The sequence below is a fragment of the Manacus candei genome, unplaced genomic scaffold, assembly GCF_025592945.1.
Source record: "Manacus candei isolate 608988 ecotype Guabito, Panama unplaced genomic scaffold, ASM2559294v1 h1tg000148l, whole genome shotgun sequence".
NCBI classification, from domain to species: Eukaryota; Metazoa; Chordata; class Aves; order Passeriformes; family Pipridae; genus Manacus; species Manacus candei.
In genome coordinates, this window is record NW_026138196.1 from 285984 (window position 1) to 304855 (window position 18872).

General features: G+C 49.8%; 1 protein-coding gene across 16 annotated transcripts in view; it reads left to right on the plus strand.

Annotated features, from left to right (window-relative positions):
* The window catches only part of ADGRB1 (adhesion G protein-coupled receptor B1), a 300832-nt gene that overhangs the window by 206042 nt on the left and 75918 nt on the right, over positions 1-18872 (plus strand). For 12 of the 16 annotated variants that reach the window (XM_051771931.1, XM_051771936.1, XM_051771932.1 and 9 more), the window contains one exon: positions 1680-1821. In XM_051771931.1, the coding sequence (XP_051627891.1) occupies positions 1680-1821 (142 nt within the window). The remainder of the gene's footprint in view (positions 1-1679; positions 1822-18872) is intronic. The other 4 variants (XM_051771929.1, XM_051771935.1, XM_051771941.1 and 1 more) reach the window with 1 other exon arrangement.

Below are 18872 nucleotides of genomic sequence, written 5' to 3' on the forward strand. Positions count from 1 at the left end.
CAGCCTGGAGAAAAAAAAAGGCTCTATGGAGACCTTAGAGCCCCTTGCAGTGCCTAAAGGGGCTCCAAGGGAGCTGGAGAGGGACTTTGCACAAGGCATGGAGGGACAGGACAAAGGGAGAATGGCTTCAAACTGTCAGAGGGCAGGGTTGGATTAAATATGGTATTCTCACGTGGAGATGGGGCTGCAATAACTTTTCCTGATGAAACCATCCCACCTGTGGGATGAAGGCAAACTTCACATGGAGACTTTCCCATTTTATGACCCTTCCCCTGCTCTGCTGCTCTTCCCCAGCCCAAAAGGATGCCAGGGAAAAGCAAGAACTCTGTGCCTTTGACCTCTTGAGGTCCCTCTGGCCATGAGACAGGAACATCCCTGCCATGCCCAGAGCTCTGGGATGAGGAGGTTCCTGGCCTGGCCTTTGGAAACCTCGGATAGAAACAACTGGGAGGGAACAAGGGGATGGGTGGAGTCACATATCGGGGTTCATACACTTCTATATGGGGTGTCGAGCAGAGGTGTGGGGGGTATATGGGATGACAGACAGGGCTGAGGGGGGTGCAAAGATTATATCAGGTCTGTTGGACAGGCCTATGGAGTTATGCATCCACATATGGGATATGTGATACTGGGCCACAGGGATGGGGGGGGTGCATTTGGGTTGTGTAGGACAGAGCTATAGGATTATTTATCCATATGTGGGGTGTGTCACAAGGATATAGGGTTGTGCATCCACATTATGAGCACCTGGGAGACAGCCAGAAGGTTGTGCACCCATATATGGGATAAGTGGGACTGGGCTACAGGGTTAAGGAGGTGTATATGGAATATGTGGGAAAGGGCTATAGGGTTAGGGAGGTGTATATGAGGTATGTGGGAAAGGGCTATAGGGTTAAGGTGTATGTGGGATATGTGGGACAGGGTCATAGGGGTAAGGGGATGTCTGTGGGATATGTGGGGCAGGGCTATAGGCTTAGAGAGGTGTATATGGGATATATGGGCCAAAGCTATAGGGTTATGGATTCTTCTATGGGGTGTCTGCCACAGGGCTATAGGGTTATGCATTCATGGAGTGGGTGTGTGGGACAAAGCTGTGCAGTTCTGTGTGCACACATGGGACAGGTGGGCTATAGGGTTAGAGAGGTGTATATGGGATATGTGGGAAAGGGCTATAGGGTTGGGAAGGTGTATATGAGCTATGTGGGAAAGGGCTATAGGGTCAGGGAGGTATATATGGGGTATGTGGGAAAGGGGTATAGGGCTAAGGTATATGTGGGTTATAGGGGTAAAGGGGTGTCAATGGGATATGTGGGGTAGGGCTATAAGGTTGGGGAGGTGTATATAGGATATGTGGGAAAGGGCTATAGGGTTGGGGAGGTGTATATGGGGACAGTGAGACAGGCCAGCCAGGAGGTCGAGGAGGGGGACATTGACATGGGTGGGCAGTGATGGAGGGGTCAGACCAGGACCAGGTGCAAGACTAGAGCTGCAGGTCCGGTGTGGGGTCGGTGGGATGGGGGTCGGTGGGGTGGGGGTGGCCGGGGCGGAGGGCGGTCCCCCTCCATCCCCCCGCGGCGCGGTGCCCGCTCCCCGCTCGCCCTGACGGCCGCTCTCTCCCCCTCTCCCCGCTCCGCCGCCCCGTCCCTCCCTCCTTCCCTGCTCTCCTCTCCTCCCTCCAGCAGAGCCTCCGCCTCCGCCTCCCCGCCCGGCGCCTGGTCCTGGCGCGGCTGCCGAACGGTCCCGCTCGACGCCTCCCGGACCAAGTGTCTGTGTGACCGGCTCTCCGCCTTCGCCATCTTAGCCCAGCTCAGCCCCGACATGGTGAGTCCCGCCGAGGGAGGAGCGGAGGGCACGGGGAGGCGGGGGGGACACACGGGGGGACAGGGAAAAGGGAAGCGGGACGCGGCCGGGATGCAGCGGAGCATCCCCGGGTACCGCGGAGCGGCGGCGGGGACGAGCCCCGAGCGCTGCTGCAGTCCGGGGTCACCGGCACCGTGGCGACACGGCGGGAGGCTTCGCATCGCCCTCCCCCTTCCCTCCCCGCCGCCCTTCCTCTCCCCTTCCCCCCGACCCTGAGCGCAGCTTCGGGGACACACACACACAGACACATCGGGGGTGATGCCGCGCTGCGCTCCCCCCGTCCTCCCAGCCATCGCTCCATCCCCGTGCTGTGCCTTTGGACGTGGATCCCGCTAAATGTGGGGAGCCACCGGCCCCCGCAGGCGCGTTCGCTCCCGTGGGCTCCCCCACGCACGGCATCTTCGCACGTGTCTTATTTTTTTGGGGGGGGGGGGGTGGGATCGCCCCGCTTCGCCTCCCTCCCCGCCGCAGCTCCCTCGTGTCTCCCTCCCCGCCTCGGGGTCCTTTCCGCCGCTCCGCTCAGTTTTGGGGTGTGCGTGTGTGTGGGGGGGTCCCCGCTCTGCAAGGAGGGGAGCGTGGAAGGGGAGGAGTTGTGAAGTTTTTGGCCGCTGTCGGGGACGCGGAGCCGGTGCCGCGTCTCGGACGGAGCCTCCGGAAAAAAAAGTGCGAGATTCCTAGAAATTATCACTGGGCGGCTGCACCCTGAGTCAGAGCACGGGGAGGGTGCCAGGGCACTAAAGGTGACACTGGAGTGGCCAAAAGAGGCTGCACAGGGTCCTCTCTTCCACCTTGTGCTTTTTAATTTTTTTTTAAGTAGTTCGTCCTTTTTTTGGATAGTTCCCAGGTTCGTGGAGCAAAGCCCCCCTTCCTCCACCTAAAGCTTCTCCATCTGCCTGGGCACTGGGAGTTACTGGGCCCTTGCAATTATTTACTAATTATGGCTTGCTTGTTAAATGCTGGCTTAATTCAGCAAAAGGGGAGGGGAAAAGAAGAAAGGAAGGGTGAGGGTGGTAAAGGAGAGGGGGGATCACATTTTCCAAGATGAAGGTTTGGTTTATTATTAGAAACACTAATGTATTTGGTCCACTAGTTACCATGGAAACAACATCTGCACTGAAGTGGTTTTAAAGACACAGTGTTGATTGTATTTGCCCGGGCCCGTGGAGGCCCAGCCACCACAGGGCTCTGAAATGGGCTCTGGAGTGTCAGGTGGAGCCACTTTTGGGGGCCTGTTGAGAGAGGCACCAAGTTTCTGGTCTTGGTACAGATGCTCTGGTTGAAGGATGCTCAGAGGTAGGACAGGGAGTGTGTTCCTACTTGGAAGGGGTCTGGAATGGGTTGCTTTGACGTTGGCATCTCTGCACCCGTCTTCTTCCGTGGGTCTTTGTTTCCTTGTCTTCCCACCGTGAACCAAGTGGGCACTGTGAATCAGTCTGCTGGGCTGGTGCTCTCCAGGAATGGGATCCAGCCTGCTGGAGGTGGACAGGGTGACCTCAGGTGAGCCAGGTGGGAGCCATCCCCTGCCCTGGGAGCTTGCAGGGCTGTGTCCTGCCAGCAGCAAGGCTTCACCCTTCATCCCAAGCTACAACAACTCAAGTGTCTGGCTCAAGAGTTTGTGATGACCCCCACGGTGATGGATGGCTGAGCATTGTCCTGCATGGGAAGGACTCCAAGGTGTCCTGACAAAGTTTAGGGAGATTGCATGACTGGAGAAAATAAATTGGGATTTCTGCTGCAGGAATGCTTCTGAGGCAAAGCCTGGAGTGAAGCGAGCCCAGATGTGCAGCTGAGCTACTGGTGAAGGTCCCCTGCTGATCTATCTTCTGGGCAGAGGATCAGGCAGTGTGGGAAAAGCAAAGGGAATCTTTACCTTGGCTCTGAAGCAGAAGTTTCTCTGGTGGAGGCTTTATGTTCACACAGTGCTTGGTATTATTTAACTAAGCAACCTGGGGACAAAATGGTTAATTTGACATGGCCAGACACTGCTGCTCACTCAGCTCCAGGTGTTTGGAGTGTTATCTGGATAACACAGGGTTGGTGTAAGAATTTTTGCATCTGAGAGTGGGCTTGTCTGCAGGAGGATGCAGGTTCCTTCCCCCAGGCATGTTTTATTATATCTGCAACTAAACTCGCAGCTCCTCCTTTGGGGTTTAGGCCTAAAATTACTTCTTTCATCCTCTTTCCAACTCCACTGGCTGGGTTATGTTTTCACAACTCATTTTTTCCCAGCCTCATGAGCATCGGGATGAGACCTTTGGCCATGTTTGGGGGAAAACTGGGGCTTGGATGTCTCCTGAGTCCCCCCTGCTAAGCAAAGCCAAGGGTTTGCTGATGCTGTGGAGCATCATCCAGGCTGAGCTCAGGTGAACCAGCTGGGACCCATCTCCTGCCCTGTGAGCTGGCAGGACCGTGCTCATCCAGGTCCTCATTTCCTTGGTTTCCTCACCAAATCTCATTCTGAACAAGCCCACGTTGCCTCCCGTCCCCAGAGGTGGCATCTCGTCATCGTTGGTGTCTGCGGTGGTGACATTTATGGTGCCGTTTTTCATGTGCCTTTGGAGCTCTCAGGACAAGAAGCTCCGTCCGCCTGGGTCATTAATATTATTTATTGCTATAAATCTCCCTTCTGGAGTCTTTGGCCCTGGCAGTTTGAAATATTTGTAACCCTGGTATGGGCACAGCTTCTTTGCAGGGAGAAAAAAAAACGGCTATGAGAGGATTTTGGGATGACTGTTGCTGCTGATTTGGACTTGCCAAGGACAGTTTCCCTGCTTTGGGACCTGAGAGTTGCTCATGTGGCAGGGAAAGGAAGCAGTTTTCCTTGATTTCAGTGAAGCTAGAGGCTGAAAATTCTGTGTTTTGAATCAATTTGGGAGGCAGACATCCCTAAGCCCTGATGGAGCTGTTCAGATCCAGCTCAAAAGCTGGAGTTCAGACTTGTGTTTGATTTCCCTTGGACCCTGCTATTTCCAGAGGCAGCCTCTTGCACTGGTTTGGCACAACTGCTGTTTGACCATCATGAAAGATTAAAACCTCTTAAATTAAGGAACACAGACAAGCATTTTGGGACTGTCTTTTCGTTTAGTTTTATACCCTGCCCGGCCTGGGAGGGCAATGGCATTGACATGCTGTGGTGCTACACCTGCATAATAGCAGTGCTAACAGGGAACGAGGGCAAAAGCAAACTGCAGAGCTGCATGGCAGGCTTGTGGTGGCGTTTTCTCAATATTTCTTGGTGATTTTTGGAGGTGGGAAGGAAGTAGAGGAGGAGCCTGAGGGTGGGCAGGAGAGACTTTCACTCTTTGGTTGTCTCGTTTGAGTTTGATGTTGTCTCTGCTGCCCACCTGCTTAGGATTGGCCTTTATGAAGCTTTAAAGCCTGGTTCAAGGCCAGGTTGGATGGTGCTTTGAGCAACCTGGTGGAAAGTGTCTCTGTCCATGGCAAGAGGGTTGGAATGAGATGATTTTTAAGGTCCCTTCCAACCCAAACTGTTCCACGATTTTATGATTCGTGCAGCACTTAGGACTGTAGTAAGTCTGCACAAATACCTCTCTACTCTCTCTCCCCCTCCTTACTCCCTTGTCTGCAGAGACAAGGCTGATCAGAATGAGCTGTGCTCTCATTTCTGGTGTTAGCAAAGCTTGAGAGCTGCTGGTGGCAGCAACTTGTAGGGCTGCAGAGTTTGTTGTGTCTGTGGTAAATTTTTGGAACATCTCACGTCTGTGTCAGTGTTTACTGACAGGCAAACCGTGACCTGGGAGGGTTGTAGGGCACCTGGACAGTTTTGTGGGGTGTATTGTAGCAGAACAAACGTGGATATGCATTGGCAAGGCAAGGGAGTGCCCACAATGAGCAGATCTGTGGTAGGTTTAGATTGGATATTAGGAAAAATTTCTTCATGTAGAGGTTTGTCAAGCGTTGGAATAGGCTGCCCAGGGAAGTGGTGGAGTCACCATCCCTAGAAGTGTTTAAAAAACATGTGCTTGTGGTATTTGAGGACATGGTTCAGTGGTGCTGGGCTGATGGTTGGACTTAATGATCTTAGAGGTCTTTTCCAAGCCTCATGATTCCGTGATTCCGTGATTCTACATCCCAGGATGTTGCAGGAGGGTTTGTGCATTGTTATCTCCAGTTTGCATGAATGGAAAGCACCTTTCATGGTGTGCTCCCTGCCCATGGGGACACCACCTTTGGAGCTCCTCTCTCAACTCACATTTCCCACTGTGTTCGAAGCAGAGGATAAGAAATCCCTTTTACCCTTGGGAAATTGTGAAGCCTGGAGAGTAGACTCTCAGTGTCCCTCTTGGCTGTGGGAACGGAATCAACACCCAGGTCTGGTGTGATCATCCCAGCATATTTTGGGTTGGAAGGCACCTTTAAAGTTCTTGGTGTACCTTGAAGATCTTCCCTCTGAAAGGATTGTCCTGTGCCACGGGAGGTCTGTGTTCTTCATGGAGAGTGCACAGACACAAGGTGGGTTATTTTAAGCTCCTAAAACTCTGTAGGGCTCTGCTTGCTCAGGGAGTGGATCCAGGTTTTCCAGCAGGAAAAAAATAAAAAAAAAATATTGATGTTAATGAATCAAATATTTTATAAGGGTGTAGCAGTTCTGACAACATTTTGATGGAAAATTGTAGCAGTTTCACTTAGACAAGACTGGAGAACTTTATTTGGAAGTGAACATTTTAACATTTATATTCTTCCAGTGTTTATCACGTGAGATTTGGAGTTTGGATATGAACAAAGCCTTTTGCATACCCTGAGAACTGCCAGTTCTCATGTTTACTGCAGTTTCCAGGTTTAGTTAATAACAATGCTGCTTTTTCTGCAATATTAACTCTTTGATTCACAAGTTGGGCTTTTCTGATGAAGGCAAGTCCTGGGTTTTGTTATCCATCTCGAAGTCTTGAGGCATCAAACCCCTGCCAGTTCGTACAGTGGTCTAGGGAACAGTTTATTAGGCTGGTGTCTCTGGGTGTGTTGGACAAGCTACAGCCAGAGCTGTTTCTGTGGCTGTAAGTGAAATTATGACCTTGAGCTAATCGCTTCCTTGCCTTCTGCTTCCCTTTCTCCAGCTGCAGCACCCTTGCAGGTGACATCCCAGGCTCGGTGCAGCCACATTTGCACAGTGCCCTGAGCCTGAAGGGTGCTACAGGAAGCACCAAGTGCTGTCATTTCCCTGACAGAGCATTAGGAGCCTCCTCTTGCTGGCTTTTAGCAAGAGCTGTGCCAGGGTGAACATTGCTGAGCTGCGAATATTTGGGCTTTTGAGGTCCAAATCCTCCCCGAGCTCCCGCGCTCGTGCTGTTGGCACCTCTTCCTGCAATCACCCCGTCCTCTCCAGGATGCTGCTCTGTGTAGAGTGTCTCTTAGGAGCTGATTATGCCTCTTGAACTGGAAATACTGCCTAAGATTTCCTGGGGATTTGTGCTGTTACCGCTGAACTCTCCCGGGATGCGAAGATGCCAAAGTGGGAGCGATGAAGGGACGCTCCAGCTGGACTCCTGCTCATCCCAGGAGAGCTTTGTGCTGGGAGCTGGGAAGGATATGGTGTAAGTGCTCCTGGGGATTTCTGGGCTTTGCCCGTCTCCTGCTCCACAGCAGGAGCAGCTGCTGTGTTTTCTCAGGGGTGTTTTTCCCCAAGGTCTGTGGCAGCCTGGAGGAGCAGGCTGTGATTCTGTACATCACAAGCTGGGCTTTGCCTTGCTCAGCAGGGATGCTCCTTTCACTAAATCCAGTTTAGCCCTCCTGAGTTTCAGCAGGCGTGGATAGAATGGAGAAGACAAGGTATGAACCAGCTGGGCAGACAGTTTTCCCCTCCTACTCTCTCCTGTAATAAGATTAGGAGGGAGAGAGGATGTGTGATGCCCTTAGGTGGCCAAATGGGCCAACCCACAGTCTAACTGCCTCTTAAAAGAATTCCATTACTTTTCCAAAGTGGCCTCTTAGCAAAGGGGCTGGAATGTGATCCTACATGCTGGAAATCACCTTCATTTAAATGTTTGCTCTGTCAGTGATGTGAAGTCTGTCAGTGTGTGTTGCAGAGTGAATTTGGGCCAAATCTCATTTGAGTTTGGAGAGCACCTGGAGTCAATGTACGGATGATTTCTGTTGGGCTTTTAGAGGAAGGGGATTACTGATAGAGCTTGTGGTGTGCTCCAGGTGCCAGAATAACCCTGGGTTTGTAATTTTGGTGGGAGATGTGCCTGCAGAGTGCCCTTTCTAAATGCTGCTCACAGATACCTAAGAAGGGATCCCATTAGCAAGTAAGTGATCGGTGTTTGAACATAAACAGGCAAGGAATGAGAGACGAGCGGGGTGGGAAATCCCTCTCAGTGCTGTGCTTCCAGCAGAGACAACACTTGAATATATTAAAAGAAGACAGGTAGCACAGAAGGTAATAATGGGAGGATTTGGCTCAGCATAATAAGCAGTCACCCAGCATCCCACCTCCTTCTCGGCTGTCTGGGGATTCAGCTGTCGATCCAACCGGGAGTTCAGGAGACATTCCCAGCTGACAGCTTTCCTGTGCCGAGTTCCTCGTGGATTTGCCCAGGTCTTTAACTCCTGACTAAAGTCCAGGTGGTGGGATTGCAGCAGTGTGGGGCTGCAGCTCTTCCCTGAGCTCTGCACAGCCCTGGCAGTGACTCTCCTGCAGGCAAATGCTGCATCACCCTGTATCTCTCCATCTGAAAGGGACGTGGGAGAGGAACATGAGCAAGTGGCTGGGAGCTTAGAGGCTCTGTGGGATTCAATGTGAGTAATTCCAAGCCAAATTCACCCTTTGGTGCAAAGGCAGTGCTGGCATTAACCAAGTGACCGCAGCAGCAGGGCAGCGCTGAGGTTAGTCCCTTGTCTTCAGCTCAAATTAAAGCCTCCCCGTGAATGTCTGGGATACTGAGTGTCCAGGAATTCCTGAGGGGTTTGGTGCTTATTTTTGAGCTGCAGTGCCTAATGGCTTGTTGCCATGAAGGCAGCTTAGCAAGTGTGACAGCTGCCCTGTTACCCAGCCACAGTGTAGTGCTCTGCTAAAGGAGGTGTGGATTTAAGCCAGGACACCAAGGTCTTCCCAATTCCCCCACTTTTCACTTTCCTGAAAGCTCAGGGAAGGAGTGTGTGCAGATTTGAGGGCCAGAAATGTGAACAGAGGGTGGTGAGAGGTACCTGTCTGAGGTGCTGTGTTTTGGGGCCAAACAAGATGACTGGTGAGGGTGGGAGGGTGTGTGGGAGAGGATGTGTCAGAGTGTTTGGTGTGGTACCTCCTCACTGATGGGGAGCAGAGGTGAGCTCTGCGAGATGTTTTGACTCCCTTCTGAAGGAGAAAAGGCTGAGGGGAAAGAGGATAATAGTCTTCAAATGGGTAGAAGGTGGCTCTGGGAAGGGAATAATCTGCTTTCTGTGTCTGCTGGGGATTGGGCTCAAATTGCAGAGTGAGAGATTTGATTCAGGCACAAGGGAAAGCCTTCTGACTGCAGGGAGAGTCAAGCACTGAGAGCCTCCATCAGCAAAGGTTGTCTTGAAGAGACTGGGGGTGGCTTCAATGGCTTTGCAGGATGAGGGGTGAGCTGGGCTTAGCAGGGCTTTTCCCACCCTTTTACCTGTAATTCTGTGAACCAGATCCCCTTCGTGTCTGCTCCTTGCTGTGTTTAAAGAGAGGAACGTGGCAGAGGGGCAGCACGTTTGTGGGAGGTGGAGGAGTGGGATGGAGGCAGATGGGAAAGCCAAAAATCCCACAGTCTGTCCACAACTTCCCATATTTAACTGTAGCTGTTGATCCATTGTTATTTATATATTTATAACGTCCTGTTTGGACCACGGTGTCACCTGGGAGGCTTCAGCTGGGGAGCACAACTTCAATCTGCTCAGTGCTGAGCGAGCCACAAAGACACCCTGACCCAAAATAGGTGGAATTCGGCTGAAACTTCCACGTGAAACACAAGGATGCTTGGACAGAGGCGGGTGTGGGGGCCCATGTAAACAGCATGAGGGCATTAGTCATCCTGATCCGCAGATCCTTCCGGAGTCAGGATTGCTCTGTGGGCTCTGCACCAGGCAGGGCTTTACAGGGGTGGTTTAAAGCAAGAGCACTGGGTTTTTGGGGAACTTCTCCCGAGGCAGGGGATGGCGTGGGAGCATCACAAAGGGGCTTGTTTGAAAATGGTAACAAGTGGGTGATGGAGGCTGGGCTTCATGGGCTCCTCAGGGTGGGAGTCACAATTAGCGCTAAATGAGATTATCTTCCTTTCCAAAGCACTTCAGGGACTAAGCACGTTGTGTGGAACTGTTGAGTGTTTCTTGTTATTCTGGTATAATTCTGCACCCTTCTCCACAGTACTTTGGCCTGGAAAAGCCCTTCCTTAGGTAGTTTTGACAAGCTGCTTCACCACTGAGCCTTTTATGCCCTGCCTGAAGGCTAAGGCTGCCCTTAAATTGCCATAGAGTTAAGGCATGGCTAAGTCATTATTATTATTATTTTACAACAATTGTCTACTGATTTAAACCCAAATTGAAGCAGTTTTCTGAAAGGTTTGTGCCCTTCATAGTTTTACTGTCTGTGAATGACCGAGTGGACAAACCTAATGGCAAGATTTTGGCAATCTTTGAGCAAAAACGGGCAATGTGTGTGGCAAACAAATGTCAGAGTTGTAATTAGGAGTATCTGAGCTTGCAAGTTCCCTCTAAATGGTAGGACTGTCTAATGAAGAAAGTGGGATTAAGCTGGGTGGGATAACTGCAAGTCAAAACTCAGTCTGCGGCTTGAGTGCTTGCTGCCTACCTGCCCTACCAACCACAAGGATATACAGAATATATTCAATAAATCTGTGAAAGCAAAATGACTCTGCTCTTTTCCCACAAGTAAGACAATGCTTTCATTTTTCTTGACAAATGGTTCTTCTCCCTCTTTTTAAACATGGCAATCATGCCAGCTGTTCCCCAGACAGGGAATATCCCACTACTGGGGCCACTTTTGATTTTGTTTATATCAGCTCAGAACAGCTGTAAATCCAGGGGCTGTTACAGCTTTACTTTCCAATCACTCAAGCTGTGAATGAGTTGGGTGTCAGGGCTGGAAGCTGGTTCCTGGAGTGCTGTTTGGAGATCACTGCTCCATGGAGAGGGAATTGGCCCCAGGGATTCCCCAGTGACCAGCTGTGTGTTGCACTGGGGGCTGGGAACATGCTGGATCCCGTGGGCTCTTTGGATTCCAATGGGAGTAGAGCTGTCATTATCCCCATAAGAGCACACCAATCTGCTGCCAAATGGCTGAAATCCCTTCATCTCCTTTTCCAAGGTGAGAAGGAGCCTCTGAAACCCTCTGAGGACTGGCAATGGCTTGGACATTTGTTTTACTCCAAGGCTGTTGGTTCAAGCCCAGTTTGGGTCAGGAGCTGTTGCCAGTGCAGGGATCTTCAGTGATCAACAGTGACAGATGGGAACCTGGGTCCTACAGGAGAGGAATTGCATCTGCAAGGAATAATTAGGGTTTGTTCAGCCTGAAGAAGAGGACTCTGAGGAGAGACCTCATCACAGTGTGCAGCTTCCTCATGGGGGGAAGTGGAGGGGCAGGCACTGATTTCTTCTCTCTGGAGACCAGTGACAGGACCCAAGGGAAGTGAAGACGTGTCAGAGGGAGGTTTAGGTTGGATAGCAGGAAAAGTTTTTCATCCAGAGAGTGGTTGGACACTGGAACAGGCTCCCCAGGGCAGTGGGCACAGCACTAAGGCTGCCAGAACTCAAAGAGTGTTTGGACAACACTCTCAGGGGTGTGGTGGAATTGTTGGGGTTGTTCTGTGAAGGGTCAGGAGCTGGACTCGATGATCCTTGTGGGTCCCTTCAAACTCCAGATATTCCATGATTCTATGAATTGGATAAAGGCAGGGCTTAAGAGATGCCTTAGGGGTGGCTTGTGCAGCCTTTGCACAAGTGTTCACAATCTGTGCTTTGGATGAAGCTTTTTCTTAAGGCCTTCAACAGGCAAGGGGAGAGGGAAGGTAGATGTTTGTTCTCCGGGGGAAATGAGCATCTTTGGCAGGAATCTTCTTGCAAACCCTATAGCTTCTGGTGTTCCCCCCTCTCCTCAGCTGGGTCTCTCTGAAGGGCAGGATGCACAGGAATGGGGAAGGCACGTTTTGGGGGAGAGCTGCTGGTCTGGCATCACTCACCAGCACCACACTGATAGTAAAACAAACAACGGGCTGTTTTGGAATAATTTGGTGAAATGCTGTCGCCTGGCATGGAACCAAAACACTGCTTAAATCAGGATAAACACAGTCTGGATTCTACTCTCATTTTCCATCCCCAATCTGCCACGGACTTATTTTATTTTAGCTGTGTGTAAATCTTACCACATTTCCCTGCAAGGTGCTCAGAGCTGCTGCTGTGAAGCTACAAGAGAGGAGGGCAACCAGCTTCCAAATCAGCTGCAGGATTTGAATTGGTTATTCTCTGTGTAGTACACAGAAAGGACAATTCCCAGCAGAAAGGAACAGGAAAGAAGACTTATTTTTAATGTGCCTAGAGAGGATATAGAGAGCATATAGAGCATATGTCCCTGTGGTAAAATAATGCTAGTAATAGCAATAGTAGTAACAATGATGATGATGATGATAATGGTAACAATAATAATAAATTCCAGAGGTGGCTCTAGTGCTGTCCTGTAATTGTCCCTAATATTTAATTTTTATAATGCTCCCTGGCTTGTGCCAACCAGCAATGTCCAGCTGCGGTTCAGGGTGTGGATTGCTCCATGCATCATAAAATCATGGAATCATTAAGGGTGGAAGAGACCTCAAAGATCATCAAGTCCAACCTTCGACCGAATACCACCGTGCCCACTAAACCACACCGCAAGGTGCCACGTTTGCTCCTTTTTTGAACCCTTCCAGGGATGGTGAATCCACCATTTCCCTGGGCAACCTGTTCCGGTGCATAACCACTCTCTCAGTGCAGAAATTTTGCCTAATATCCAACCTAAACCTCCCCTGGTGCAACTTGAGGCCATCTGCCCTTGTCCTGTCATTAGTTGCCTGGGAGAAGAGATCAACCCTCACTTCCCCACAGCCTCCTTTCTGGGAGTTGTGAGGAGTGAATGTTCCACTGAGCAGTATGGACAGGACCCCTCTGTTTTGAACGTGAGTTTGTATGAATATCTGTATCATATATCCACAACAGAGTGGATCCTGGACCATTTGATTCTCCTGGACTGACAGAGTGAAATGAGGTTTGCTCCTTGCTGCAGTGCCTGTGTCAGTGCTGCTGCACAATGCGATTAAAGTTCACTTCTGCCTCTGTTCTCTCAGAAGCAAAGGACACATACCCGTAGAGGAATAGGCCATTTTGGTTATTACCAGCTTTATTGTGGAAAATGGTTTTATTTCTCTTCAGTATGCTTTAAAGGGAAAGGCTGCGACAGAGCAAGCTTTCCATATGCGTGAGAAGCAAAGATTTAAAAGCCAGACATTCCATCTGGCCGGCTCACAAACAGTTAAGCCAAGAGCTCTCTCCTCTCTCTCCTCCATACCTCCCCATGTTAATATTGCACAGCAGAGAATGAGATGCTGGTTCTTGATTGTCCTGACATAGCCCCAGGAACCCCCTGAGTCATTTACACACCGCAGCGATCCACGCTGAGTTAAGCTTTGGACGAGAGATGGAGGCCAGTATTATTCTCTTCCATTTCCAGGGGATCAAAACAGGCCCCTGAGAAGCTAAAACCGGTGTTTGCCATCTAAAGCAGATCAGCTGAGAGGCCTTTGAGAAAGGTTGGCTAAAGTGGTGGAGCCACGTGGCCACAGTTGACCTGCAGGCAAGCTGGGAATAGACCCCCACTCTCCTCCATCTCCACCCACACCCTCCTCCTTGAGGTCCCAGCAGTCTGATTCCCAAACTGCAGCCCACAAAAAGATGCAAAGTGACTCATGGCTGCTCCTCAGAGCTCCATAAAACAGGGATTTCAGCTGCTTGGCCAAGCAAAGCGTAATCGGAGAGGGGCAGGGAGGGAATAATGTGTTTTAAGTAATGGCAGTGAGAATGTCTGGGGCAGAAGAAGAGTGGTCCTCAGCATTAACATGTGAGCCTGACCCATCCCTCCTCGACATCGGGACTGGAAATTTGAGGCTCTGGGAGCGCAGCGTGGTCGCTCAGGGGTGGCAGCGAGCTGACCGTGGTGCTGATGACTGGCAGGTAGATAATGCGGGCTGTTAACTCCCGTAATTCCCTGCCAGCCCGCAGGAAACGATCCTGACAGTTCCCATTTACAGGGAGGCTGCGTGGCCACTCCTCTGCCCTCAGAGCTTCGTCGGGGCTGTTTGCTAAACACGGATCGCCACGTTGGATCTCGAGAGCAGACTCAATACCCACCGAGGAGCTGGCGATTGTTAATAAATAGTAGCACGTTAAGGCGTCTCTCCGGGTGATTTTTGTGCTCCGTAATTACCCGAAATTGCCCGTTAGACCGGCCAAATTACAGAAAAGGAGCCCTCAGCTCCACAAATGCGTTTCTGATAATGGGTGACTATTAACTTTGACATGGGAAGCCTGTGGTTGTGAGGCAAGGGGAAAAAAACGGGGGAGAAATCCTCTGGACCTGTCCTGCAGTGGCAGGGGCTGAGCTCGATATGATGTCATGTTTTCCAGAACAAAGTTGGGAAAAGATAATTTATTAATGATGCCACTAAGTGACATCTTCATGCAGGGATCTCAAAGCCCTTCTCAGAGGTTGGTTGATGGAGAAGAAGAGGCTCTGGGGGGACCTTATTGTGGCCTTCCAATAGATAAAATTTTATGAGGAAGATGGAGAAATACTTTTTCACCAGGTTTTGTTTGAGATGGAGTTAAATTTCTACAAAGCAGCTTGTGTGGGGCTGCATTTGGATTTGTGTTGGAAACAGTGTTGATCACACAGTGATGTTTTAGTTACTGCTGGGCAGTGCTTACACAGCTACTCACCCCACCCCACCAGTGAGAAGGCTGGAGGTGCAGAAGAATTTGGGAGAGGACACAGCTGGCACAGCCAACCCCAACTGCCCAGAGGGATGTTCCAGACTGTATTATGTCATGATCAGCCTCTAAACTGGGAGGATTGGAGGTTGTTGGAGCTGCCATTGCTGACTTGTGGTGACAGGACTTGGGGAGAGATTTTTCCCTTGGAGGGGTGAGGCCCTGGCACAGGTTGCCCAGAGAAGCTGTGGATGCCCCATCCCTGGAAGTGTTCAAGGCCAGATTGGATGAGGATTTGAGCAACTTGCTCTAGTGGAAGGTGTCTCTGCCCATGGCAGGGAGTTGGAACAAGATGATCTTGAAGGTCCCATTCAACTCAAACCATTCCATGAATCTGTTAAAAAGGAAAAAAAAAAGTGTCTTCCCTTGAGCAGGACCACTTTTATCTCAGACCTCAGCAACAGGCATGTCCTGGCATGACCACCCTGGACACCAGTGCTGGTTTCATGGAGCGCTGTGTGATGGTGCTCAGGAGAACAGTGGAGTGTGAGCAGCACCTCCTTATTCAGTGGGTCTGCTCCTTGCGTCCCTCACATCTGCCCCTTCTGCAGCCTCTGTAGTGTCCCCAGAGGTGGACACACACATGAGCTGAGTTGTGTTGTTCTCACACAGGTGAAGGTGTCATGGCGTCACTCAATACCAGAGTCCTAAAAGATACTCTTTATTGCTGTGGATTCCTGCCCTTTGGGGTGGCTGCTGACCTTTTTAGCAGTGGTTGTACTGGTGTAGAGTACAGGTGCTTTACTATCCCAGTGAGGTGTATATGTGAATGAGAAACCCAGAATCCAACCAAATGGGGTTAAAAAAATCAGTGGTTTTTTTGGTAGATGAGAAGAGCACATTCACCTTTTGCTCATTCAACCCTCCTGAGTTGTTTTCTTGCAGCACTGACACAGACCCTTTTGTTTAGAAAGCTGTTCATTCTGTGAGTACTGGCAAAAGCATTATTTTCCAGCAATTTTAACAGCTCTCTCCCTGCTTTGGCAAGAGTTGTCCAACCAGCAATGAAATCAACATGATGGGGCTTAAAAAAAGCTTCTCAGGAATCATGAAAAGCCTTTGGGACAGTGGCACAGTGAAGTGGTTCCTGAGAATACTTGGAGTAAATCACACCCACCTGATCCAGTTCTTTGTCAGAAGAGTGGGATGAGTCTCGTTGCTTTGAGCTCATGACCTGGGGGGAGAAGGAGATGGACTTGCTTGGTCTTGCAGAGATGGATGAAGGGGGAAATCTGATCCCAACCTGAGGGTATCAGAGGGACAGTTACAAAAATTATAAATCCAAATTCCTCTGGCTTGTGCCTGATGGTTTAACAAGGGGAAAAGCCACAAACCAGAGCTTATGAGGTTCACAGAGCCATAGAATCCTTTAACTTGGGAAAGACCTCTGAGACCATTGAGTCCAATCCAGCACTGACACGTCCACCACTAAACCACGTCCCCGAGTACCACATCCACACATTTCCTTAACACTTCCACGGATGGTGATTCCACCACTTCCCTGGGCAGCCTGTTCCAATGCCTGACCACCCTTTCAGTGAAGAAATTCCTAATATCTAATCTAAACCTCCCCTGGTCGTTTGTGACCTTGGGAAAAACCCTGTCGCAAGGAGAGTTGTGTAGCCCTGGAATGGGCACCAATGGGATGGGAGCTCTCCATCTTGGAGAATTCCCAAAGCTTATCCAGACAAAAACAGCACCTGATACTAGTGGTAGCCTTGCTCCAAGCAGCAAATTGGATTGTAAAGCTGAAGTTGTCCCTTGCAACCAGTACTTCTGTAATTCTCTGACTTCATGAATCTTTAATTTCAGATGTGCAGGAAGCCAGGCTCAAGGCAACCATTACAAAGAGCAAACACATTTCTAAAACCAAACAAAGCCCAGCCCCCCAAATTCCAAACTCATATGCCTGTGTTTAATTTGGGAGCATAATAAAGGTTTTAATTTTTCGGTGACAGTGTTGGTGTGATGTTGTACCTATAAAGACTTTGTTCAGCTTTTCTCAGGATCGAGGATGGAAAAAGCAGAAAGAACAGCTTGTAAGGTCTGGGGCAAACTGCACAGCATTAAGAAATATTTTCTTCTAATTGGAGCCTGTTTGACCCTGGAGCCAGAGCAGGGTAATGGAACAAGCACGACTCGAATGAAGTCGCTTTTCACCACATTCTGCAGAAAGCAAGAGAAGGAAAGAGAGAAATGCAGAGAATATCAAGGGGGGAGAGCCAGAGAGATGCATTAAGGGCAAGAAGAAAAGGCAGAATATGTCATGGGAAATGGCCAAAGGAAGGGAGACAAAAAAGACAAGGAGAGCAAAAATTAGGGAGAAAGGAAGAGAAAAGGAAACAGAAAAGGAGAAGGAAGCAAGGTGAAATCGCAAAGAAAAGGAGGAGTGTCCTTCTGCCCTGCCAGGCAGAGCGATGAGGTGGCAGGACAGGAGCAGCCCCAGGCAGGAGCGCTCGTTATTTCCATCCTGGCTGATGTCATTGATTGCTTCTCCCCTCCCTTGTCATGCCTGGTGACAGAATCCCAGGAATTGCGACTCACAGCAACCTGCTCTGTTCCTGATTGGCCCAGGGAAAAGTTTTCTTTCCAGCTCCAAACGGGCACGGCTTCATCTGCGTTTCAAGGTGCTCCTGGAGAAGGTGGAGACCCTTTTCCTGGCCTGTCTTTTGCAGACAACCGGTTTCTTCTCAGCTGTGGTGCTGGGAAAATCCCATAGGATTGCTTCCTCTCTTACCTTGAGGTCTTTCTGTTGCCAGCATTATTACTTTTTGAATCGGCCTTGTTTTTCCCTCACTTTTCCTCCTTTAAGGAAATTTCCCTCGCAAGGCTTGGATTCTACAGCATCCAACCACATTCTGTCAGGGGGTTTAATTAGTCAGAAGATATAAAACAAATGAGGATTTGTTTGCCAAAGGGAAGAAGAGGGGGATGGGAAAAGGAAGATGGGCGGGACAGAGAAACCTTAATAACGAAGAAAGAAAGCAGAATCCTAAGTTACATGGGTCTGAGGCTTTAGGACTTATTTAGGATGAGAAGAAATTGCCTCAAGTGGATTAGACATTAGGAAAAATTTCTTCATGGAAAGGGTTATAAAGCATTGGAACAGACTGTCGTGGGAAGTAATGCAGTCACCTGGAAGTGTTCAAAAAACATGTGGATATGGCATTTGAGGACATGGTTTAGTGGTGAACATGGTGGTGGTGTTGGGTTGGTGGTTGGTCTTGCTGTTCTTTAAGGCCTTTTTCAACCTTAATGATTTTATTATCCCAAAAGGAGCAGCCAGTGTTTTTTGTGGTTATCCACCCTCATGATGCCAACACAAATCTCATCACCAGCCATTTCTTCTCTGTGGGGTAGAGGGATGAACTTTGTGGCGTCTCTTTAGCAAAAGTCCTTCCACTTGGTATGGCTTTTGTGAAAATTTGGTTAAAAGATGAAGAAGGAGGTGCAGATCAGGGGCTTTCCTGTGGGAAGGACTGCAGAGAGACACCAGTTATTACAGCAAAATCTGGCTTCCAACTGACCGCTCATCATTTGTGTAATGCCTCATCTGTGAGCAAACACCTGACCTAGGAATAGTCCAGCACATGAAATCTCTTCCTTAGCTGATGGAGGACCTAGGAGAGTGTTGTGGGTAATATGGGAAAGGGGATTGAGAAAGAAGTGAAAGAACCTGAGGATTTTGGGGAGTGGAGGGATATCAGAGAGGATATGGAAGGGAGGGAAATTAGAGATTCCTGTGTTGGGATATGGGGATGAAGTCTGCTCATCCCTTACAAACCAAACTCCATTCCTTCAGTTACTCCTGGGTGGTTTAGGAGTGAGTTACGTGTCGGGCTTTTTTTGCTTTAATGGAGCTCCTCCCCCACTTTTATCCAGTTACCCATGAAAAGTCAGTGAAATGAGACCTACTTAAATCAAATGTCACAATCGATGCTCATCCCAGGCCACCGTTTGTGCGATGTGAACTCACATCGCCGTGAGGGAGGAGCAGGGACAGGAAAAGGGGT